The sequence below is a fragment of the Symphalangus syndactylus genome, chromosome X, assembly GCF_028878055.3.
Source record: "Symphalangus syndactylus isolate Jambi chromosome X, NHGRI_mSymSyn1-v2.1_pri, whole genome shotgun sequence".
Taxonomy (NCBI): domain Eukaryota; kingdom Metazoa; phylum Chordata; class Mammalia; order Primates; family Hylobatidae; genus Symphalangus; species Symphalangus syndactylus.
In genome coordinates, this window is record NC_072447.2 from 72312663 (window position 1) to 72338340 (window position 25678).

The window sequence follows — 25678 nt, forward strand, 5'->3', positions numbered from 1 at the left end:
CTCTTATCTGTTGGATTTACGTCTGCTTTAAATATTAACTGGAAACAAGGGCTGACCACTTGCTAGGCACAACCCCAGCCCTCAAGCAGACCATAGAACAGTGCTGGAGCTGACCAAAGTGAGTTTCTTGATGATAAAAGGAAGTTCTTAAGAAATTCCCTCCATCAACGCCACCCATCCCCCTGACCCCCACCCCAATAAGCACTGTAAAGCACTCCTCAGGGGACCATAGCAAAGGCAGCCATCTGTCATGGCAGAACAGGAAGAGCTCTTGTCCAGCAGGTTCAATACACCAGCATCATGTGGGTAAAACAAAAAATACTCCCTCCCAGGCCACTTAAGTCAGAATTAGGGTGAGAAATCCTGCACTTAGGTAGTTGAAAAAGTCCTGAGTCATTTGAGGTAGCCCAGTCTTCTGACTTGCATATGGGAACTAGTCAAGTAAAATCTAGCGCAAGATTTGCCAAAGATGAGATTTGCCCATGGCCCAGTTGATTAACTAGGGGCAAAAATTGGGCAGAAAGCCAAGCCTCTCAGACTCCAGGACCCCTATGAATTTCTAATGGATATAATGAGATTTTATGGACTTTCCCAGAGGGTCTTGCTCCAAAAGTTCCTTTAGCAATCATGCCTGCTCCTTCCCTCCCTGGACAGCCCAGGACAGTTAATCCAGTTTCTATGAAATGTCAACTCCCCTCCCATAAGTTTCTTTTTTGTCTTGCTAATTTGCTTTTAATTGGCTTTGCTTGATTCATGAAATACTGAGGGCCACCAAGCTTCTTTGCTGGTCTGGGAAGGGGCCCTAGGGATCCCTTCAATTATATCCATGGCAGCACTGCCCACAGCACTTTCAAGCAACTGCTGTATCAGGCCTTTTGGCTTGCTTAGAGATTGCAGTTGGGGGGAACTCAGGAATGCATCTACAGCAGGTGCCAGATACCCTTGCTTGCCAGAGAGCAAGGGTAAGAATCTGGATTAGAGAAACCAAAGCCATGAACACAATCACCTTCTCTCGGTTGGTGGCACAGGTAGGCATTTGTGTGGTAACAGAAAGTGGCAAGTGATTCCTACCTAGGCTAGGACAGGCCTGGAAATCAGCACATGCCCCCAAGGTGACTGGTTGTTGCTGTGGTATACCACTGGTGCTCACTGGATACGATGCCCTGCAATAAGTGGCAGAAGCCACATCCCCCCACCCAGCCCAACAGCTGAATAGGTGGGGCAGGCAGCTATCTGGCCAGCGTCTCTGCCCATAGGCCCGGATAAAAGATGCCATTCCTGCAGCTTGGCCTGCCAGTCCCACCATTAGACATAACCTTTTGATTGAGCCATCAGCAGGAGGTACACACATTTGTCTCCTGGCTGGTAGGGAGGCCGCATACTTGCAGAAATTGAGGCTAATTTTAGAAGTGCTAGCCAGCCCCTGGCAGTGCACAGGGACTTAAGGGGCAGGTCTTAAGGCATAGAAGGTGTGATAGAGAGTTTACCAATACGGCATCTGACTGGGATGTAAGGCATGGCTTGGATGAAAAACTGCAATTTCCTCTACTTTCAATTTCAGCCCTGGCTTCTGTTTCCCCTGCTAGGTTCTCCCCACTCCACCTCCACCCACCACCTCCTTGGTTTCTCAATTTCTCTCCAAGGGCAATCCCAACAACCATGGGTTACAGGCACACTACTGTGGAACAAACCACAAGAATGCACATTAGTGACTGAGGGGTTCCCTCTTGAACCCAGAAGTTTATTAGCACTCAGCAAAGAAGTATATGTTGTTACAAACAGGCAGTGCATCAAGATATCCAGATGTCAGTGAGAGCTAGAAGTGGAGAGGTCAGAACCCGGGTGATTCTGTGACGTCTCAGGGATGGAGAAGAGGAAGCTCAGGTACAGCCAGGGGCCACACTCCCCTTTCTGCACTGGGAGAGAAATAACTCTTACACCTGGGGTGATGATGTACTGCAGTTCCTAATTTCTTCCCTCCCTCCTCCAGCCATTTTATTTAACATGACCTAAATATACATTCCTGTTTTATTCCCCCCCACCCCCATATACAGCAGGAAAAATAAGCACCAATAATAATAACAATAATTAAAGTCCCACCTCTCAATAGACCCAACCCTCACACATATACATACCATGTGGATTTTCTTTTCTTCTTTGGAGTGACTATAGGATTGGAAAGTTGGGGATCAGGCCAGCAAGCCATCACCCTGAAAGTCACTGTTCCCCAAAGTACCATCCACGTGTGAGCTGGAGCAGGGCAGGGGAGGGGGAATGGTGGTAGGGGAGGAGATTCCCCCAAAGCAGCAAGAGGGGTGAAGGAGTTCCCCAAAGCCTCTCTTCTGGGCAAATGTCACAATCAACTGAGCTCCTAGGAAGTCCTATGCAAGGGTTTCCTCAACGAGATGGTAAATTCCTGATAGTGCAAGCATCATTGTCATCTGTCTCCCACAGCTTCTTGGGGAAAGGGGACATGATTGAAACCCCCTTCCTTCCCCATTGGGTGGAGAATGCTCCCAAAATGCTCCTTTGGAGAAACTCAACAAGACAAATAGCACAACATGGGCACTCTGATTTCAAAACTAAAGCACAAAACATAAAGAGGAAAAAAAAATGACACATGAGTACTCTCAGAGGGTCTAGACATGGGGAAGAAGGGTTCAAAAGAAAGAAAAACATAAAATAAAGCCAGAAAATGACAAGCTGTCTACCAGGTCCCACACGCCTGAGTCACTTGGCGTTTGTCTTCAGTACCTGGACATCTTCTGCTGTCCCTATCATGGGGGGAGGGAACGGACAGTGTGATACAGCTAAGGTAGGGAGAGGGGAAAGAGGGAGGGCCCTAGGCAGTTGAGATGCCAGCCCTCTGCAGAAGCAGCAGCAATTTTTGTGTCATCTTTGTTTTGCTTAAAACTGTAAACAGCACCGCTTAAAAATAAATCAGAAAAGAACAATTGATAAACATTGTTTTCCATGAATATAAAATGCAAACAATATAAAAATAGATAATTGACTTTTGATATATATATATATTAAAAACAACTTGAATGCAACATACACATGGGTAAACTTGAAGTCTCCCTGCTAAACCCCATGCCTCCCTCTAGCAACTGGGCCTGGGGGCTGAGGGCAGGTGGGGTGGTGGCACTGGCACAGGTAAGGAAAGCTGCTGGCAGCAGGATGAAGGGTACACACTCAGCCTCCTGAGTGTGTTAAGCTACTTCCCTTCTTGGCATAGGACTAAGGAGGGAGAGAGACTGGTGTTTACTGAACCCATTATCCGGGCAGTCTTGTGGCCTGGTACCCAAGCTGAGGCCAGAGAGGTAGGGCTGGCTTGAACTGGGCCCCAAGGCAGTGCTTCCTTGGAGACTCTAAAGCACCAAGAAACTGGCATCCTGGCCCTGGGAGAGGCCTACTAGGTGGCCTTCTCTATCCACATTCACTGGTCCTCCAAGGACCAGTCTCATCTGGGAATTCTCAGGATCACAGCTGTCTGGCACTAGGCCTATTGGGTAATAAGATGAAGGCAGCTGCTTCCACTTAGTCCCATTTTCCCTTAAAGTCACATCCAAAAGCATTATTCCAGGACCTTGCAATGGAGACATGGTGTTCATCTAGTAGTACTCTTGGAGGTGTGGACATGATACCAACAGTTTTAGTGGTCTGGGGTGTATTTGCTGCCACCCAAGCCAGCACTAGTCTGTGTCTGGAAACAGGCCTGAAGCTTGGCTGGCTCTCCAATGTCACCCTGTGCTGTCATCACCATGGGTCCCCAGACAGGTCTTCCTTCCTCTTCTAGGCTGCCATTGGGTTTCAGCCATAAACTGCTTAGCTCTAGAGATTCAAAGGAACCTGCTTCTGCAGCCACATATCCTGGCTGCCCCACTTCAGGTGGTAAGGATCCTATTCCTGGCCTGGCTAGGGCAGTGAAGGGACTTGCAGGCAGCAAGGCCGTCCAAACCATGAACTCTCACTCAGCCCCAGGCCCTACTCTGTGGTGTGTGACCTTCCAAAGCCCATCGAAGTGTGTCAGGGTTATGCCAGTGCCCCTCAGAGACAATGCCTCATGCTGCCTTCCTGACCCTGAGGGCAGCTCTCAGCCCTTAGCCAAAGGTTGGCCACCTCCTTTTTCTCTTCCCAGATAGGCTGATGGCCCTTCTCCAGCAGGGTCTGGAGGCTGGTGATGGCTCTACTGCCTGCTGTGGCTGGCGCAGTCCACATGTAGATAGGAGCTCAAGCTGCCCTGAAAGAAGAGGCAAGAGGTGGGTTTTTCCCTGTTGTAAAGGCATTTGGTGAGTGTTTACTTCCTGCCAAATAGCCAGGCCAATTTCAGCCCCACCATCCCAGAGCAGCTTTGGTAAGAGGCCAGAAAGTTGGAATTTGGGCACTTCTCTCTTGGAATGCTGTGCTTGGGGGTAAGGAGGGCCTTCCTCACCCTCTTTCATTTTCCAGCTCCACAACAGATACATTTCTTCACAATGTATCTGTAGCCAAAGTCAGCCTGAAGAGCTGGTCTGGGTCCCTTGAGTGGTGGTGTTAGTGCCATGCAAATTCATGTGGTGCTTCCAGGGGTGCAGCTTCTACCAGCCAGGTCTGCTATTTGTGAGTAAGGGCACTGGGCCAACCCCAATCTGAGAAATGGTGACAAAGACCAGCATGGACACATCCCCTGGGCAAGAAACAGTTTGCCCACAAAGTCACCTTGACTTAGGGGGCAAACAGCATCTGTTCCCAAGCTAAATTGCCATATCTCAGGAATGGCAAGAACCCTGTTGACTTCTTCTCTCAACAGGCATGGAGATGGTGGGATGTGGGGGCGGGAGTGCAATAATCATAATTTGAGTGAACACAGCCAAGCAAAAAATGTTCCATATGCCATTTCCAATAAAGACATGTAAAGGGAACCCTCTCCTATAGGTGATTACTGAGAGGTTGAGCTTGGCAAGATTAGCCTGTTCCAATGTCTTCCTGACAGCAAGCTCTTCCCCACCAGTATTTCCAACCTAGTTTAACATGAAAACTGCATGGATGCAGGAGAAGGGAGGGTGCCATTCATTCCATAAAGGGCTGCAACTGCCAAGAAGCCCTGTCCTTTGATGATGCTAAGGACTTGGCTAATTGGAAGATAAAAGCTCTTTAAAGGGCCTAGAACAGCAGCTGAGATGCCTTTGGTATCCTGTCTTGGGAGTGCAAACCTGGGGCCTTATTACAGAGTCCAAATGATGGGATGGGCAAGGCTTAAGGAACTTTTTGTGTTGGGAGGCTTGAGAAGGGAGTTTTCCCTTTTAAGAAACTGAGATACCTTAAGCTCTGCAAAGTCTGAAATCCCCTTTCTTGCTGGCTGTGATAAATGGACCCTCATTTTCTATCTTTTCCCTACACTCCACAAAAACCCCAACCCCTATAGTCAAGCCTAATTTAGGTTGCTTCTCTTCCCTTATCTCAATTAAAAGACCGTGTTCCTTGTGATGAGATTATGAAAACTTCCTTTAGAGGAAAAAAGAACAAAAATTCAAAAGCATCTGCGACTCAGGCAGTCACAGGCTTAAAAGAAGGAAAAAAAAATCCTATCATTCCGGAGCTCAAGACTCTATGGCAGTGTCCACAACAGAACCTTGTTTTGTCTTCTGTTTGCAAATGGATGAATTTTATCACTCCATCAAGGGGATTAGCGTTTTTGTCTTTAACCCAAGCTATGGCAGGACAGGTTAAAAGGCCCCCATCTGGTCATGATGCCAAAGTCCACAGCGATAGGCTGTGAGACACATGCTACTTGATCCTCTCTAAGGACAGCTAGCTGGGATGAATAGCTTATAGTCATCTGATATGATGATGGCAGCTATGCCAAGGCCAAAAGGAATAGGGGTGGGGAGGATCTGTACCATAATTTCACATTGCTAATAGCAAATAAGCCCCACTTCCCCAAGCGGGAGGCAATGCAGACTTGGCTGCTAATCAGTGGTTCATCATTCATTGGGGGAAAGGGGCAGGGGGCACTAAAGGTTTAGCCTGTGTCAAGGATGCATGCTATATATGTGTGTGCGTGTGTGTGTGTATGTGTGTGTGTGTATGTGTATGTGTGTGTGTGTATGTGTGTATATATATATAATCACTAACTTGGCAACTGGAATAGGCACAAAATTACAGCATCCCAAACCTGGTGTGGGTCACAAGAAGAAACCTCGAAAGCAAAATCTGGAGTGCAGTAGCAGCAGCAGCCTCCCTGGTCAGATGCACTTGAGTTGAACGTGGCCATAGATGGCAGAAGAGGGAAGTGGGAAAACCAAGGTGAAAACTCACAGGAGTTTTCCTTGGCCCAAAGGGTTTTCAAGTTAAACAACAACCCCCACCCCCCACCCTTCTGCCCAACCCCTGATCCCCATTCACATGCTCAGGCCCCGTGCCCCTACTCCAGAATCAATGATAACTACTTGGCTAGGTTTCCATTCATGGCAGTGGAGGAGTAGCTGGTGGCAAGAGAGGCACCTTGCTCGGCCCTCTCCTTTGACAGGTCAAGGCTGGAAGGCCCATAGTGAGTGGGCTGAGGCTGGGGGTGCTCAGGCCGGACCCTGGGCAGCTGAGGAATGCCATGGGTGATGCCCACAGGCTTGGCCTGTGGTAGAGGGCTGGGGCTGAAGCCTCCAGAACTGGAAGAGCAACTGGGCTCATCAACAGGCAGCAGCACATCTCGAGGCCTGGCCCTCACACTCTGGGAGGCCTGTGGCTGGAGGTTATAGCAAGGGCCCATGGGCAGGTGTAGGTGTGAAGGACGAGCTAGCTGAGGCCCAGATTCCCCAGGTGCCCTTGACTCTGGCACTGATAGTGATATTGACGTGGTCATAGGAGGTATGCAACAGGTTGCCTGCCTATATGGAGACTGGCTGGAAGGCCTGTCCAACTGGTTGGGGCTTATCCAGGCAGGACCTAGTCCCACTGGAAGAGGACAGGGAGCCCAAGCAGGCCAATCGTAGGCCCCTGGGGGTTCAGTATAGAGGGAAAGGGGACTGTCTCGGCTCCATTCTCCTTCTTCCTCCTCTTCGTCCTCTTCATCTGAATCTTCCTGCTGGGCCTGCAGCTCATCAGACTCGAGGTAGCCCTGGGCCAAGTGGGAATTGGAGAGCTCCATCTCCAGGGTCTCTGCAGTGTCGAGAGAGCGGCTTCTCCTGTTGAGGGCCATAGCAGCAGGTGGAGGTCGAGGGTGCAGGCCAGGCAGTCCCAAGTATCGAGGGAGGCTGCTCACACCCCAGGGCAGGCCTTGGTAGAATCGACTATGGTAGTTGTTGAAGGCATGTTTGTGATAGTAGCCCAGCTCAAAGGCTTCCAAGGAGGCTGCAAGATCTTCATCATTGTGGAACTCAGGATTCTCTTCACACTTGCCTTCCCCATCCCGTTCCACATCAGCGATGTCAAAGGTCACCATGGGAGGCAGCTCAGGGAGGTTTTGAGTGAAAGATGAGTCAGAGTCAGAGCTGCAGGACATGCTGGAAAAGAGGTTCCCATTGCTGGTGAACTCTACCAGGGCCTGTGAGAAACTCACAGTGGCATTCCCTTCCTTCTCAACCTCCTCTTCCTCTGGATCTTCAGGGGGTGAATAAGTAGGGTAGGCCCTCCTGGGAGATCCTCCAAAATTTGCTTCTTGCATGTCTGGCTCAAACATGGCATCACTCTGGAAGAGCTGCATCAGGCAGGTACTTTGATCTTTCTTGGAGCAGGTTCCTTCATAACGCTTCTCCAGAGGACGGAAGTCCCTCCAGTCTGGCTCGCTGCTTGCAGTGGTGGGGAAAGCTGAGGTAATTCCCCGGTGGGAAATGTGAGAGGTCCCTGATACCCCTGCTGCCAGGCCCATCACTGATGGGCCTAAGGGCCTCATCTGATACTCTAAGATGGGCTTCTCCTGCCGGGCCTGGGCCTCTCGGACTTGAGTCTCTCTAGAACGAGCCTCTCGTGTCTGGGCTTCTCGGGTTCTGGCCTCCCTGCCATGAGCTTCCCAAGTGTAGGCCTCCCTGGCACAGGCTTCCCTGCCATAAGCCTCTCGAGTATAGGCCTCCCTGGCGTGGGCCTCCCTGGCATGAGCTTCTCGGGCACGTGCCTCCTGGGCCTCAAGCTGCTCCCGCCGAAGCTCCCAATACAACAACTGTTTCTGGATGGTCACTAGCCGTTCTTCCTCTGTCTCCATTGCCCCAGGTGGCCGGGAGGAAGAAAAGGGCTCAAAGTTTAAGAAGGGGTCAAACATCTCAGAGCTTCGACCATGGAGGTCATAAAGGCAGTCATCTCCAGGTGGAGAGTTCTCAAGGCTGTCATCTGGCTCATAGAACTCATATAGGGCATCTCCACTGTAGCTGTCTCGGGGTAGACAATCCCTGTGGACAAGCCCCAGGGCCTCACCTGAATCATCCTCAAATCCAGGTGTGGTGGAGTCATAATAACCTTCATCACTATTGGGGGCAGATTCTTGCTGGTCACTCTGAGGAGTCAAAAGTTCCCCAGGGGCTAGGCCAGGATAAGACCTAACTGGGTCAAGGAGCATGTAGCCGTGGTGGCCTGGGGATGTGGTGGGATGGTAGCCCAGGTTCATATTAGGCCTTGGATACATCTGGGCAGTTTCCCACAGATATTCTAAGTCATCATCTTCTTCCTCCTCCTTAACCTCCTCTTCTTCCTCCTCTAATTCCACCTCTTCTTCCTCTTCTTCTTCCTCCTCGTCATCATCATCTGGCAAGGCCATCTCCTCCCCACCTCCTTGGTAGGTCACCAGGCAGGAACTTCGCTTGGTCCCATCTCGGTTTGCTCTCTGGCCCCCAGAGGCCATGCTGTCTGTCATACTGTCCATGTCCTGTTCTGCTATTATGTCACCGCAACCTGTCAATGAATCAAAGCTTTTCAGGGATGTCACATCCCCAAACAAGAGGCTCAGTGGGTCCCCCACAGGGCCATTGGGTGGGTTTACCTCTCCTGCTACTACCTTCTCCCCTGTTTCTGGGCTATGGGGCTCCTCTAGGCTACTGGCTTCAGGGGCAGGCTTGGGTTGCACATGTGCTGAGGCACAGGCCTCCATGGGTTTTTCTGGATCTTTACAGGCCATTTTCTCAGTAGCTGGTGGAGAAGGCTCTGGTGTTGGACAAACTTTTGGCCCAGGGGCATCTTGGGGGTTAGCATTTTCCTTTCTAGTGGCTTGGAAGTTCTCCTCAAAGCAGGGCACTTGAGGGGCTGAGCTCACATGCTCATGAGGCCTGGCTGTGACCCTCTCAGGCCCCTTGGCCCCTGGGTCACTTTGCTCAGCCCCAGTGACCTTGCTCTTCCGGTGACGGCGGATACTGCTAAAAAAGCCTTTTAGGCCTTTCTTTGGCTTGGGCATAGAGGGAAACTTCTCAGCCACAGCTTTCTCTGTGGCTCCAGCCACAGATGTCTTACATCTGGAGCCTGTCTCCAAAGCCCCATGGGCACTCTGAGAGCTGGGAAATCGGCAGGGTAACTCAGGCAAAGGCAGGGAGAAGCCAGTTCCTTCACTGACAACATCTTCAGGGCCATGGGCTGCTTCACTCAGGCCATCGTGGGTCTTGCTCTTGCTGAGACCTTTCTTGGAGCTGCCTTTCCCAGAACCTTTGCTCCGTCCCCCTCCAAAGAAACTAGGCAGAGTACAGATACCCTTCTTGCCACCAAAGAGTTTCATGGCAGTTTTCTTCAGCCTACCTGGGCCGGATGAGGATGGTTCTGAGGTTGGTCCTTCTGTCGTCTCAGCTGCCTTGTTCTTGGCTCCTTTTTCTGCTGTTTGTTCACGGGTACTCCCAGAGGCTGCAGCTCCCTTGGCCTGAGCAGCTTCATCCTTTTGGGTCTCCATGATGATGGGGACAACTGAGGTACGTCCAGCTGGAAATGCAGCCTCAAGCTTCCAGGCACTGTTATAACATTATCAGTCAGGAAGCATCACAGTGGGGTCTGGAGGAGATAGGAGAGACAAAGACAGAGAGACAGATACTAGTGAGCAGGCATCCAGGCTGGGTTTGCTTTCACCGGACGTCAGGCTTGAGTGGAACGAGAAAGAAAATAAGGGAAAATGTGGGGCAAATCTTAATCCACTCGATATGCTTGGCTTGCTGGGCCAGCTCTCTCTGGGCCCCAAGGCAGCAAAACTCTACACTGAGCAACAAGAAGCCTTCATCCCCTACCTTCTTGCTGGGTCCACTCCCTTCAGACCATCCTAAGCTCAGGGGACCACTGGGCAGGGGGACCTGCAGTTGTGTGAAAGGCCTAGTGGTGCTACTGGCTGTGGGAGGTATTATCAGTTATCAAAGGGGATGAGGATAGGGAGAGACAAGAAAGGCAAAAGGGATGTTGGCTCCAACATCACAGAATTTTTGAAAAGCATCTGGCAAAACAGTCCATTGAGTCTTCACAGGGTTCTGTTGGATTCAAGCTTCAATTTCACATTAGTCTAGGCTCTCACTGACATTTTGTCTGAGACTGAAAAGAGGACCTGAAGTTTCATCTCCCATCCAAAGCTTCCTAAATTGCCTGCAGAACCATGCTCAGGCTTCAGAATCTCAGAATATGAGCCTCACATATCCACACACTAGGTCTGCAATCTAGAACCTGCTAAGACAATGAAATGGGAGCCTCAAGAAAGGTACTCTCTGGGCTTCAATATTCGCCATCCAAGAGGCCTACCAACATCTCTCCCTCAGAGAGGTGATATGAGGGTGGGTCTAAGCCCGACCCTCTATTGGCTGTCCTGCTGGGAAGATATTTTAATGTGGTCATCACTGGAACCCCAAATTCCACTTGAGAACCATGAGGTGGACTGTTTCTCCTCTACTCTCCTCCTCTTATTATTTTTGTCCCCATCTAGCTCCCTATCTAGGAAGGGAACTCCTTGAAGGCCCTACATGATTCATATTCCTGGTGTGTGAGATAGGTTCCCAATGGCTTTTTAAATAAATAAACCTGGTGCAAGCCACATCCTTCTGGTCAAGGCTCTCAATCCTCCAAATGCCCAAATACCAACAGAGATGGAATAAAAACAAGACCTAGCCACTACCCACCACAATATACCTCTGCACCTCTGGTCATCGGCTAGCTCAGTGACCAGCCTGCTAAAACCCAATGACCCCACCCTGGGAAGTCCCTCGCCAATGTGTCCCCTCTCTGTAGAGTGGCACCAGCAGATGGGGGATCTGGGAGGAGAGGGGAGAGGGGAAGGGGAAGGGGAGGGAAGGAAGAGTAAGAGAGGGAGAGAGAAGCAAGCACCCTTGGTCCAGGAAGAGCTGGACAGTACACCAGGCCTGTGATTGCTTGCCATAGTAATAAGGCTCACACATTCACCTAAAGTGGAAGACTGTGGACCAGCACTGAGCGTGGGAAGAGGCTGGCAGCTACACTCTAGCCTTGGAGCCCCTGGGTCTGTCTTGCAAACATTAATTTTGTGCCTGCTGCCTTGCTTAGCTTGACACTTGAATCAGCAGTGTGATGATCCAAGCTTCCAATAAAGAACACTCTGCATAACTGAATATTAAAATTGGAGCAAGATAACAGCTGGTTATCCAGAAAAGAAAACAGCAGGTGAAAAGTAAAGTTCATTCGAACCTCTCTCTGCAGAGATCTGAATTGCCATTTGCTCAGGTTAGAGATTTTTCTGTAACATATTTTGACATCACACTGTTCCAACTCAGCTCTGCAACTGATAGTCCCACAACAGACAGCGCCCCCTCCCACCTCCAAATACACACACAATCATACCTAAACACACAATCACCCAGTTTTCTGCCCCTGGGTCTGGTGGGAATAGGGGCCCTATCATGTCTGAATGCCCCACTTTCCACAGCACATTTTTACCTCAGCCTTAAAATTACTGCTAAGGTATCGTCACGGTGTTGGGGATAGGGGAGCTGGGGTGGCAGTACTGGAGTTGTTTGTGAAATTCTATTCCCCTCTGGAATTCAGTGCTTCAGGGCAGGCCAAGAAGGGAGAACTCCCAGCCTTTGCTTCTAGGGAGCTCCTAGGCTAACAGGGAGAGTCCTATATGTAAGTCTGTTAGAAACTGGACCAAACAACAGGAAGTGACTGGCAAGCAGGAGGGCCAGGTGAACATTACCTGAGCTCTGCCTTCTGTCAGATCAGCAGAGACATTAGATTCTCATAGGAGCGTGAACCCTATTGCAAACTGCACATGTGAAGGATCTAGGGTGCACTCTCCTTATGAGAATCTAACAAATGCCTGATGATCTGAGATGGAACAGTTTTATCCCAAAACCTTCTCCCTCTCCATCCATGGAAAAATTGTCTTCCACGAAACAGGTCCCTGGTTCCAAAAAGGTTGGGGACCGCTGCCTTAAAGAATAGCCCCTGTTATTTCTAAAGCTGGTTGGTGGAGCATCATTCTTTATACCTTGTAAACATATTCCAAGACAAATGTGAAAGGGAGAAAGACAGTTCTTGGGCAGTAAGGCTGGGCCTCAAGGAAAACCTCAGAGCCAAGTGAAAAACTTTATGGACCTAGATATCCTTGTGAATCAAAGGCTGACTTGTCCTGCTGGGTTTGGGACTGGAGTTCCTGGGAACAGAGTGATTCGGCAAATTGAATCACAAAGAAGGCTGCTTTCCAGAGCCTTGACACCCCAGTTAGAGGATAGTCTCTTTGGGCTTTCCCTTGCCCTTGCTCCTATGCTCTGTGGGGGTAGAGGCCAGCCCACTCACCTCTCTCTGTAATGTCCCCTTTCCTGCCACAGGGATCTGCAGTGTGTTGTGGAAGGAGCCATGGACCGCAGGGCTGGGGTCCAGGCCATGTCAGCCTCCCATCTGCCAAGGGACCCTGAATGGGCCAGTGTAGCCTGCTGAGATGCAGGTACTTGTGAGCTATTTTGAGATCAAAACAGCTCCTCTACCTATCCTTCTACCTGCCCACTCCAGCTACAGTGGTGTGATGAGTTGATGTGATAATAGGCACAAAAAAAGCACTTTATAAACTGTATAGTACAGTGCAAATGAGAAAGATTGTCATTACTGTTATTATTACTCCTTCCAGGTCAGATCCCAGTTTCTTAGGAAGCAACTGACCACGTGTTAAAGGCTGTTCATTTGGGAAAGCCATTCACTGTGGGAAGCTCAGGGACTTGCTGCCTTGGCCCACGCTGAGAGGGAGACAGATATGAGGGGATTTTAAAGAGGTGTGTGTATCTATACAAACTTCTCTGCTAAGAGGTTTAAAAAGCCCTCTGTGTGTGTTGTGGGAGACAGATGAATTATGCAGGGTGTCCCTGGGATGGAGTTTCTCTCTGTCCAGTTAGTCCAGAGTAATCTTTGCTGGCAGGTACCAGCCTTAAACTGGTACTCTGCGTTCTCTCTCCCAGAGCCATGTCCCCCCACAGTCATTCACAGTATCTCTGCCTATGTTACCCAGAACACTGGGAACGAAGGTGGCAGGGTCACCCATAGCTGGCAGCTCCCTAGCCTAGCCCCATCTAGCTACCTCTGCCCTAGGCCTCTTCTCCATACTCTTTGCTATCCAACCAGGTGCCAAAGCTATCCTTCCTCAATGGGTTATGCTGCCTTTACTTAGGACCACAAGAGTTCACCAGGAGAGTGAGGTGGGGCAGAAAGCAAAGGAGACAGCAAAGGACAGATCTGCAGATCCCCTAGGCTGGGACTGGCTTTCCCTGGAGGTCCTGTCAAGAAAGTGGCACTGCCAAATGCAGGGCCCCATAACCCTCATGTTCCTCAACCAGTGTGGCTGAGTTTCAGCTGGGCTAGGGATTAAGAGAACCCTCCCAAGCCACTCTGTGGTCCCTTGCAGGGACTGCCTGCTGCAGCTGCTGCTATCATGGCAGAAAGCAGGCTGTGGTAGAAAGTGCTGGGGCCATTCCAGCTCCCTGAGCCAGATTCAGGCCATTCTGGGGCCAGTGGAAGGCTGGCTACAAAGGAAGAGCTTCTTCCTTCTCCTCTCCACTTAAAACATAGGCAGGAGGCCAGCCACATACCTGCCCTAAAGACCCTTCTCAAGGAGAAGGGACAGCTGCAACATGAGCCTTGTACATTCTGCTCCAAATCAGCTTCCTGGGGCCAGCATGGCCAACTTAAAGAGGGCTGAATTGGGGGAAGAAAAAGAAGCATGTGGATTTATGCAGTAGCTCCAGAGACATGGCCTTGACCAGCCATAGTTCCTCAGGCCTGTTCCAAGCAGTCTTCCTGAAGGCAAGCCCACTTCAGGCCCACCTGCCCTTCTGTATGTTGGGGAGGGTTGGTTAAAGAAAAAATGGTGAGGATGGCCCTCCAGAGAGCTGGCCAATTCAGCACTGGAATCAACTCTGCCCAGCTAGGGGAAATCCAGCAAGTTTTTTCCCATGTTTATGCCTCAGTTTCCTTAACTGTAAAATGAGGCCATTGAGAGTGCCTACCTCTTAAGGCTATTGTAAGAAGTAAAACCAATGCACATAATGTACCAAATCAAGTGCATTACATAGCAGAAGCTAAAAACATTATAGTAACTAACTTTTATTCATATTTTATTCAAACTGTGGTAGAACAATTTCTAGAAGTAAAATCATCTCAGTCAGGTTGAGTAGGGTGCTCCCTAGGGCTCTGTGGGTAAGTCACCAAACCTCCTTGGGGCTCAGTTTCCCCAAATGGCAAATGGTAAATGAGGATAACTGTGTGGTCATGTCATAGGAGGCTTTACTTGCTCATTTAGCCAACTTTTGATATTCAGGGACCTAAAAGAGTCAGCTACTGGCTAGCAGCCAAGGATTATCTGGGACTTTCAACTAGCCAGGTTCTCTAGCCCAGGTCAAACTCAGCTAAAAGTACCAACATCAAAGGAAATGCAAATCAACAGATATCCTTCACCCTCAGGGTATTTACCACTTTACTAAGCACTCCCTACTCCCATACTCCCCCATTTGCCCTCCTCAGCCACCCATTACTCAGGCCTGGTGGGGGATGGCAACTCCTTGTCACAGAGAAGGAAACTGTGCCTAGACTTGGGAAAAGACTTGTCCAAGGTCACATAGTGAAATGGTGACAGAGCCACACTAGCTCCCAGGACTGTTGAGTCTCAATTTCATGCCATTCTGCTGCACTGTGCAGGCCACCAATCAAAGGAGGAAGATTGAGCAAGAGAACTGCAAAGGTTCCCCTCACACCAGCAAGAACTATAATCTCCCACTCCCATCCCACCTCTGTCCCAGCCTTGCTAAGCCTTCTTTGCCACATTTCTAGTCTTCACTGGTTGCCACTGTTTAGGTCCTACCAAACACATTCCAGGAAGCCTGCTGACATCAGAATCTAGGGGCCAACAACCCAGCCTGTGGCTGCTCTCCTCATCAGCAACCCTACCACCATTCCTCTCAAACTACGGGACATGTCACTCTACTCCCCTTTTCCTTAAGAGATAGGTTTGAGTGGCCCAAAAACCAGAAACCTGCCAAAGTGGACAAAGATGCAGAATTTGAGCTATTTAAAGAAAATGACTTATCAGATGATCTGGAACTTGAATGATCCATTTCTAACACCCATAGCCAAGTACTGCTCTCAAAGCTATTTGGTCAGAGCCTAAAGGAAGGGCTGCTTGGCTTGGTACCCTCTGATGGAGTTGTAGAGGCAGCTGGCAGAGTCCCCTCAGCTACCCCTTCATCCACTCCTCCCCTGATTTGCAGCCTTCCTGCTGAGGGGCACCTCCTGCCCAGAGGGCATCTCACCAACTCCAGATGCAGCAAGACCCCAAACTGGGACTTCTCTCTCCTGTCCCAATTCCCCCACCAGCCCCCCTCAACTGATTTGTTCACATACTGAGCTTTGTGTAATTCATCCTGACAGGCTTTGGTCTGTTCATTCATCTCTGTCAGATTGACCCTCCTTCATCTTACAGTCACTACATCTAGCACATAGCAGGATCTCAAACAATGCTGATTCAACTGAATTCTAATTCAGCTGAAGTTTCTTGGTCCAGAACTGGAATGCCAGCCTCACCTTCTATAGGTTGTGTGGTTTGAGAAAGTGGCCTAACCTCTCTGACACTCAAATGCCTTATCTGTAAAATGAAGAAAATGCTATCTATCATACAGGATTGTGGTAAGGATTAGAGATGATCAATGTAAAAGCAAACTGGTAACTACACACTAAGCAGATATTCAATAAAGGGCTCTTGTGATGAGGCCACTTGCAGGGAACTTTTCCTCTCCAACTCCCCAGTTGCCACCCCACATTCTCCGAAGATGACACAAGCCTCTTAGCTGAGTTCCCTCTAGTCCCTCCCTGCCACAGCACCCCCTGGCTCCCCTCTCCCATCTTATTCATCCTGTATGTTGTTGCCAGATTCATTTTCTTACAACTCCTGTTTCAGCACTTCACTCCTCCACTTACCAAATTATTCTGCATTGCCTACAGGATAAGGGCCAAAACTCTATGTCTGATGTTAAATGCTTGCTCTCCCTGAGTGCTCCTTGCAAGTTTCTCAGCCTTGTTTCTCTGCCTCTTGGCCCCAGCCCCAAATACACAGGGGTTTGCCCAGTCTAGGAAATGTGGTCACCCAGATACCGCCTCTCCCTAGAAATGGGCTTTCCTGGTGAGTCTTCTTAGTGCCCCAGGTTTCTCCTCAGGCTCTTGAGGTCCCCTCCCTGCCCAGCTTGGCTTGAATGACAGGGGCTTTGGGAGCCACTTACTTGCCACTCCCATCTCAGGCTCCCAAACTTTCTTAGAGAGAAGTGTATCTGAAGTGGGCTTAGGCTTCCACTAAGTCAGTACTAGCTCAGCTAGAGTGAGATCAGACAGGTGCCAACCCTTCCCCACCCCCCGTTCAAATGAAGAATAGGAGAGGAGGTAACTCCAGAGAAACAGATGTGACAGAGCAGCCAAGGAAACCCTACAGAGGAGCAGCTGGGTCAAGTGAACAACAGATACCTCTGACTTTCCTATGTGTCCACTCCCCTCTACTAACCATGCCCTGTGTGAGAAGCAAAGTGAGGAAACTGAAGCTTGGGAGGGGACAAGGAGAGTGTGATTTGAGGAAGAACTCTGGAATTGAATTGGGGACCAGGAGCTTTGGACTTCTGAGTTAACTTGAGCAAATCCTTTCCCTGTTCTGGACCTCAGTTTCTTCATATAGAAATGGGAGATTGGACCAGGGAGTCTGCTTGCTCCAGATTGCCCTGAGAGCCTGGGGGAGGAGTGATCCTGTGCCCAGTTTTCTAATGGCTGCTGAGTCAGAAGGCATAGCAGGGGGCACTGGATTGGCTTTGAGGGTCCTAGGTCTTACTGTTAGGCCTGGTTACCTAGCTGGTTGGACCTAGTTCACCACTTCAGGACAGAGGTGCACTGTGGCCCAGCCTCACTCCTTGCACCACCCCTCAATATTTTGCTCTTTCAAAATGCAGTGAGTCTGGTCTGTGAATATTTCCAACACATCCAGAAAGGAGGGGGGCCAGAACTGGTCATGCCATTCCTCATTCCCCTGAAAAGAGCCACAGCCCCCAGCAAGAAGGGCTGAGCAGATGGAGAGGGAGGGTTGAGGCATACTCACTAGGGATAGAGGGTTAGTATCCACTTGGAAGCCCAGCAGGGGGAAAAACTGTAGGAAATGAAAGCAATGAAATCTCTATGTTGAAAAAAAATGCAGATCAAAGGGTCACAAAGGCCACTGCAGCACCAGTATGCCTGCCTATGACCACATCAAGCCCCTCAGGTCATTTTCTCCATTGTTCACATTTTCCCCTAATTCCAAAAGGGGAGAAGGAGGGAGCAACGTACTCTTACTGGGCTGGCACCTATACCTCTGTAGTGGTTCAGGTTCCCCTGCCTACCTTTGCTAGAAATACACTTACACATGCACAGGTTTGAAAAATAAGACAAAGCAGAGGAGATGGAAGACTCTGAGATTATTTAATTCAGAGAACAGAAGTTGGGGGTGGAGAAAGAGTTTAATGCCTATGAAATCTCCAATAGATCGCTAAGCAGAAGAGCAATGGTGGCCAGCTGCTCGTAACTCCTTCCCCCAACACACACACACACACACACACACACACACACACACACACACACACACATATGCAAGGTTTAACTACAGCATGACAGGCTCAGATTAGCACTGAGAAAGAACTGGCAATGAGGCAGGTGACCCAGGAATGAGTGACACAGAAAGGCTATGAAATATTGCCTCAGGGGCTTAACCCTTTATCACCCACTGTATCTGCCCAGACAGGATTCAGGTAGGGAAATTGAAATAACATTGGACATTCTCTCTTCTAGCCTGAGATAGCCTATTTGTTAAGCAAGGGGGCTGGAAACCCCTTCACCCTCTTGGTTCTACCTGCCAGGCTTGCTGCTGTTTCCTAGTGGAGCAGGGTTGTTTCTTCCATACACACTATCTATGAGTAGAGATGTAACAGTTCTTCAAGAAATTTTGTGTTTCTTTGAGACAGGGTCTTGCTCTGCTGCCCAGTCTGGAGTGCAGTGGCGTGATCGTGGCTCACTGCAGCCTTGATGTCTCAGGCCCAAGAGAGCCTCCTGCCTCAGCCTTCCAAGTAGCTGGGACTACAGGTGCAAACTACCACATCCGGCTAAATTTTTGTATTTTTTGTAGAGATGAGGTTTTGCCATGTTGCCTGGGCTGGTCTCGAACTCCTGGGTTCAAGTGATCCACCCAGCTAGGCCTCCCAAAGTGCTGGAATTGCAGGTGTGAGCCACCAGGTCCGGCCCTTAAGGAATTTTTAATACCTCCACTATACTAGGAGGGGATCATTAGACTGCCAAATTCTTCCAACTACCTCCTCTCCTTTTGAAATTTTCAGTCCCAGCAAAGCTGCAGGCCAAGACCAAGAGGCAAAAGAGACATTAAACGAGTGAGAGGCTCCCCTTATGAAGCTCCCAAGTTAACTTAGCCCCCCTTTCCTCTTAGGGAATGAGGGAGGTAAGATGAGGGGGATGGTTAATGAAATCTGCATTGATTGGAGGCTGCTGGTTCCATGGGACATAGTGGAAAGAGCCGCTGCACAGGAAGCAGGAGCCTATCCTTAAATAGCTGTGTGACCTTAAGCGAGCCCCTGTTGCTTTCCAAGGCTCAGGATTCTCATCTGTAAGCATAGCAGTTCAAACTGGTGCTCCCCAAGGACTGCCCATCTGAGAGGAAGGTGTTCAGCAGAGGCCTGGGGAACACTTCTCAGACCCAACCATGTTGGTATTTAGGCCCCACTTCCCACCTCTTCCTGCCCTTTCCCCTGCAATACCAAAGGGAGGCTGACATAGTAAAACCTTCCTTTGGAGGTAGCCTGCCCGCAGCTCTACTTCCAGATCCAAAGGTGGCCTCTTAACTGGCTGACTTTGCAGCATGCTTCTGATCCCTTTCTAAGACTCCATTCTAAAACTCATTCAAAAACCTTGTTTTTATTACTGCATATTTATATACAAAAATAGCAACTCTCTGCCAATTCCCTACTCTTTGATGCCCCCTTCCTTCCCCTAAAAGGATCAGATTCCCATTCCACAGCCTGGCATCCGGGAAACCCCATCACTGAGCCTCAATCTCTTCTCTACCTCTGAGCCACACCATCTCAACCAGAATAGACTCATTCACTCCCCTCACCCTGCCTGTCAATCACTTTCTCCCCTCCCATCCCTGGGTCTGCTTATGCTTTGCCTACCAAACCCTTCTACTTTCTGGCAGCTTCCAAGGATGATCCCCCTGCTTATACAGATCTTTCATCTCTCTCCACGTAGTTTGTCTCTAGGGTAATGAATCAGCAACCAAAGATATGCGTGGTCTGGGATCTGAGCATTCCAAATCCTGAGCCTGTTGTTGGGGGAAGATATATCATGATTTTTTGCTTGTAGATGCAATCATCCCCCTTCTAATCCATCCTCATTAGGCACACTCAATACAAATCTGAGCCTTGAGTACCATTTCTCTAGTCACTTTCATATGAATCAGGACAAGCACAAGTTGGAAAGGTAAAGGTCTTCTGGAAAACTCTACAAAGAAAGCAAGTCCTTCCAGAACAATCATTAACTGCTCTGCACTGCTTGGCTTTGAGAGGGTTGTGGCTGAGGTCCAGGTTTTATTTACTCCTCCAAAGGGTTCTGAGAGAACCCAGACATCCATGATATCAGACAAAACAGAGGCAGGCCAACTTAATTATAGTCTGTATCCTATTATAATTTAAGCCTGAATATGCCCAGGAGAAGTAGGCAGCCCTGGAGGAGTTCCGAGAAGAAAGAAGTCATCGTGGCTGGGCAAGAGCCAGGCAGGAAAGGCACCAAGGAAAAGGTAGGCCCAGGACTGAGGTCTGAGAAGGAAGATTTGGACAGGTGTAGGCTGAATGGGTTTGGGTGTGGGCAAGGGAGTTACATAGAGCAGATATATTAGGTGCCTGTTGGCCTGAGACAAGGCAGAGGGCAGGTCCAGCCCTGGGCTAGAGATGCCCAGCTGCAAGTAGAGGTTTGTGTTGGGGCCTAATCAAGGTGAGAGGAGGTGACTGTAGTGTGATATCTGTGGTCCTGGCTCCTGTCATAAAGGTCCAGAGCTAGCCTTCCCCCAAGTGAGGAATTTACTGGGTCTCGTTGCCCCTCCTCAAAGTGCCCAACCTTTGCCTGGGCTCTGGAGCCCACAGGGCTCTCCACACCAGAGGTTAATCAAAGGTCCAAGAAGAGCCTACCAAGCCCCTCAGTGGCTTCCTCTGTCCTATTCCTCAAAAAGGCCTAGACGGCCCACTGCCAGAGGTGCACCGTGGTGCAGTGACTGTGCAGTGGGTGGTGCCGAATGAGGGGAGCTGCACTGAGGGAGGGGGCTCTGCTGGAATCCCGGTGGGGCAGGCAGTCCAACAGTGCAGTGCCCTCTGCCTTGCCCATGCCCACGCCGCTGCACCAGGCAGGCAGAGCCGCAGAGGGAGATGTTTGTGTGTGGAATAAGGCTCGCCTTGACCCCGCGGCCCTTGCCGAAAGGAGCCTAGCCAAACGGAGACCAGCTCTGCGGGGCCAGTCCAGCTGCCGCCTAGGCGCTTGGGCTGTGACGCATGTAGCGGGGGCAGCCCCTCACCACTGGGGGAGCCAAGCAAAGTCCAGCGTTCGGGCGGTCACCAGTGTCAGAAGTGTCCCCAGTAGACAATGACAGGGGCCTGGCGGGCTGGGTATGTTAAGTAACTGCGAAGTTGGAGGGTTTGGCCACCTCGCTAGCTCTCCTGTACACAGAGATGGTATGATACGTTCCGTACTACAATGAGGGCTCCTTCGGCCTATGCCCCCCAAACACCGTGCCTATCGCTATTTTTAAACGGGAGGCTGGAGAGGAAAACGCGGCCAGTATCCTCCAAGGGAAAAGGAGGTGAGGCGAGGCGAGGCGGGAGACAAAGCGGCCTTGCAGCTCTAACTCAAGGACTAGCTTGCGCCGCTGCTCTAACCCAAGGACCAGCAAGAGCCCGGCTGCCAGCCAGCCAGCCCGACCGCGGGGGCGGGCGCCAGATGCGCCCGGAGGCCCAGGAGGTGGGGCGCGGCTAGTTGGGGCCGCAAGGCCAAGGTTCTGAAGGGAAGTGTGCGACTGAACTCAGCCCACAGGCCCAACTGAGCTCCTCTGGGGAGGGGGCAGTCTGTGAATGTCCCAATCCACGCCAAAGCCGGTCTCCGTCGGGCCCAAGCCAGCACGCCGGCTTGAGTCCGCAGAAAGGAGGGAGAGGCTGGAGATGCACAGGGGAGGGGAGGGGCGGCAGCCAGGCAGCCGGGGAGAGGGGTGAGCGGTAGCCGCGTTACACAGCTGTTCCAGCAAATGTGCTACAACAAAGCTGCAGAGCTCCTGGCCTACAAATGCATGGCTTGGGGTGCTGGCTGGCGGCGCCCTTCCCGGGACTGTGCGGCAGCACGTGCGGGCCCATCCCCGCCCCCCCGAAAGCCGGGAGGCATGGCCCAGGCTAGCCTGCCTTCCTACCCGCCCTCCCCAACCCCCCTCCCCCCAGCCGTGGTCGCTTGTGCCCAGGGGACTCAAGGCCGCTCTGCCTCTCCACCCGACAGTCCGCAAAGCGGGTTCCAAAGGAGAGGGGCGAGCGACCGGGACTCCGACCCGCCTAGTCCTTAGTGCCCTCCTCCAGTCCACAGGAGCAGAGCACGCGGGAATGCACCCGACCGCGGGCAGGCGGAGGCTCCTGGCTGTACGCAACGCTTACCCGGCCCGGTCAGGTTCCTAGCCCGGTTATTGTCCGCTGAGCCGCCCAGGGCCGGGCTGCAGCCTCGGCTGCCGCGGCTGAGAGCGCCGCCACCGCAGCTGCTGCCGCCGTCGCCGCGGCTCCAGTCACCTCCAGCACCGACTCCCCTTCCCCAGGCTTTGGGTAGCTCCCCCATACCCCCTCCCCCAGTACTCCAAGGCCACCGGGTGGGGCATCTGCGTCCTGATTGGCAGACATATGGCCCAATCGCTATGGTGGGAAGGCGTGCCCCGGCCCACCCACAGTTTTCCTTGGTGCGTTTCTCTTTAAATGCAAATAAGTGCAGGCGTGGTGTTGGCAGGGGGCGGAGAGGGTGCGGAACCACTGGCTGGGGCTCCCCACTCCCGCCCCTACGCCGGGCTGGTAGTGGCGTGGCTGCGCTGTGGCCTCAAGGAGCCGATCCTGCCCGGATGGGGCTCGCCGGATCGGTTTCGGTTTTCACGCACTCCCATTTCCGTGGCCGCTGTGCATTCGCGGTACTGTGACCTGGCCGCCACCAGGACGTTTATTCCTGAGCTAGAGGCCGGCGGGGAGTAACGAGGCAGAGAGGTTGAGGAATCTGGGAAGACTGCAGAAACCTTTAGCACCTCGGCCGGCCTATCCTTAGTCGTAGAGACAGGGCCCTGCGGATCGCGCCGCCAGGCCACCCAGAGGAGGGACTCACCTGCCAGGAAAGCCAGCTGCAGCGCCTGCGTCCTAACTTCGTCTGCCTCTCTGGCACACCAGTGCCCTTAGAGACCATAGAGGCCAACTTCCACCCGTTACCGACGGGCCGTCTGCTGCCCAGAGTGGGGAAAGCCCCTCCCCACAGTTACCCAGCCTGCCGGCAACAAGGGCCAATTTGGAATCCAGAGCCCTGGGCTCCCCTTCCAGGATTGCTTTCACTTTTCTTCTCTGAGATGATACCTGTTTCCATAGTTTGACTCTCACCCAAATTTCCCACCTTCTATGGAATGTGGAGGGAATCCCCAAGGTCTCCAGAGTCCCCTATCCCCCTGTCCTTTGTGAGCCTGGCTTTCTGCAGGCCCTTTTCCCTGAAAAGTCTAAATATTGAGAGGAAAATCTTGTCTGGGCCCAAACCGGAGGTCAGGCTGAGGACAAAGTGAGGAGGCCTGTACCAGCCTTGTCTGCTACTGTGTGTGGGATGTGGCAGGGAGCCAGCTGAACTTGGGTCTCTAGCCTAAGGACATTAAGTGGCATCAGTGGCTGCCAGGGCCAGGTGAGCTGAGGCAACAAAGAATCTAGTTCCACCACTAGTTCAAGAATATCCAGAAGGCCCAGGCCCGAAACTCTGTGTGTGTCTAAAAAGGGAGGTGGGTGGATTAAAGCTGGGGATAGGAGAAGGATTAGAGAACAATGCGTGCTATTTTTGCATTGCAGGAGTGTTCTCTGCTGCTTCTGGGTCCTGACAGTCTTGAAAAGATCCAGCTGCTGAACTGGTAAGAGGTGGACTGCTGCCTCTGCATGTGTAGAGCACAGGAACTGACATGGCTGCTAGGGATCTGACTCTAGCTCTACTTCAGACTTGCTGGACACCTTGGCCAATTCATTTTTTTCTCTGGGCCAGTCCATTACCCTGCCTCCACAAGGAGAGCGTAAGCATCATCAGGCTCCCTTGATATCTTTGAGATCTGACAGTTCAACTCATTTTTTTCTATAATATTCCATGACCTTCCACGGAATATTATAGAAAATATAAATGTTCCATGACCTTCCATGACATTCTATACATTGCCAACAAAAATCAATATTGAACATCAGACTCCCATCCTAGTACCAAGTCTAAATAAATGGTGAGGAGTAGGGAGCTGCTGCTGGCTCATTATGCAACTTTTTTCCCATCTGGATGGCTGGACTATAAAAGTTTCCCTGGGGCTACGCTTTCCTGCTTTGCAAAGTCCCGATTCTTATTTGTGAGCCTGATTTGGAAGTTTATTTTCTTTTCCAGAATCTCCGTTATAGACTTCCTCCCTACCTCGTGCCTCTGGTCACTGCCACTTGCTCACTTTTCACTCAGAACCTTGATTCTCTGAATTAGACCAAGATTATGATTTGGAGAAGGCAGTTTGCAAACCTGGGGTCCAGGGAAACAAAGGGCCAGAGCAGTCTCAGTTGTGGAAGCAGGGAGAGAGGAGGTGTGCAAAGTAGTCAGGTGGCAGGCTTGAAATAGTCCCAGGCACTATTGTGCTGCTCCTGTCACAGGGGCTAGTCTTCTATGCCTTCTGCCTAGCCACCAAACATTCTGTCACACCAGTCAGTTTTTGGAGTGACTAGTGTGGGAGGAGCAATTCATGAGAAATTGAGCTAAACCCAAAAGAAATGGGGCTTCAGAAAAAAAAAAAAATTCTTTGTGATCCTAGAGAACTCCCAGCTGAGCACCCTTCTTTATGGTCTGGATATTACTGAGTCTTGGGAGGATATTGTGTGCGTGCATTAAAGGGGAAAAGATGTGGGAGGGGACAACACAGCTTCTTGTTTGTATAGCTCACTTCTCTCTAGGGACAATGTATGGAAAGACCAAGTGTGTGCATAAACTTGCACCTCAAAATGCCTCCTCTTAGAGAGAGTACTGTAAGACCCCATTCCACATGCTGACTGACACGTGGTCAACTTGCTTAGTCAAGACAGGCACTGGTGGTGAGGAGCTGGAAATCTTTCTTAAGTTTGTTTACCTGCAAAATGGAGATAATCCTCGTGCTGCCTAGTGTCTTATGGCTGCGGTGTAAAGCCCATAAGAACAGATGTGTGGGCTGTGTGGAGGCAACTTCATAAACTCAAGTAGACACATCATTATAGGGCACATCATTACAATGCTCATTTCTTTCTTCACCAAGTTTTCCATAGTCATCTCCTCTATGCCAGGCCTGTTGATAGTTATTGGGAGAAGCAGTGCAGTGTTAACCTTTTTGAGGCACCTGGGTATGGAGTTCTGAGAGGAACTGAAAGCTACACTAGAGGTCTGGCAAAGGTGTTCTGGAGCATTGCAGATGAAGAGACTCCTTCTCCCCAGGGTGGCAAGGAGTATCAGAGAAAAGTTCTATGGAGGATAGCTTTGACGGTTGGGTCAAGTCAGAAAAGTAGGGGGAGGATTCCTGCCCAAGCCAAAGCCCATCAGTGAGAGGGTATGGTGGGTTGGGCAAGAGCTACAATTCTGGATGGCTGTGGCTAAGTATTTGTGTGGTAGGGAGAGGAAGAGCTGGACATTAGACTGGAAAGAAAGGCCTGGGGCCAAAGTGTAAAACACCATGACTGCCTGGATAAATTGAGGCTCAACTAGCTAAGTTCATCTTTCCCAGGGAAGTGGTATGTTGTAGTGGCTCTGCCACCAGACTGCCTGGGCTGGGATGCCAAGCTCGCCACTTAGGAGCAGTATGATCTGGGCAGGTTAATTTACCTCTCGGAGTCTCAACATTTTTTTCTGCAAAATGAAAATAATAGCACCCATGTCACAGAATTGTGGTAAGAATTGAGTAGTCCATATGAAGTAGCACAGAGACTGGTACATAAGA

The 25678-nt window shown here is 50.7% G+C and overlaps 1 protein-coding gene across 2 annotated transcripts; it reads right to left on the bottom strand.

Annotated features, from left to right (window-relative positions):
- Positions 1-1705: 1705 nt before the first annotated feature.
- On the bottom strand, positions 1706-22315 carry AMER1 (APC membrane recruitment protein 1). 2 transcript variants are annotated; one of them, XR_010119764.1, is made up of 3 exons: positions 22131-22293; positions 2136-9936; positions 1706-1916 (listed from the first exon to the last, which is right to left on the bottom strand). XR_010119764.1 is itself a non-coding variant. In XM_055267401.2 (2 exons), the coding sequence occupies exon 2, from the start codon at positions 9836-9838 to the stop codon at positions 6428-6430; it is 3411 nt and encodes a 1136-aa protein (XP_055123376.1). In that variant the 5' UTR covers positions 9839-9936; positions 22131-22315; the 3' UTR covers positions 1706-6427. The 2 variants fall into 2 exon arrangements, 1 of the variants encoding a protein (XP_055123376.1); XM_055267401.2 differs by having other exon boundaries at positions 1706-9936; positions 22131-22315.
- Positions 22316-25678: the final 3363 nt, after the last annotated feature.

What these genes read in the sequence shown, in the direction of transcription:
- AMER1 (XM_055267401.2), bottom strand. Translation starts at nt 9,838, where the DNA reads ATGGAGACCCAAAAGGATGAAGCTGCTCAGGCCAAGGGAGCTGCAGCC.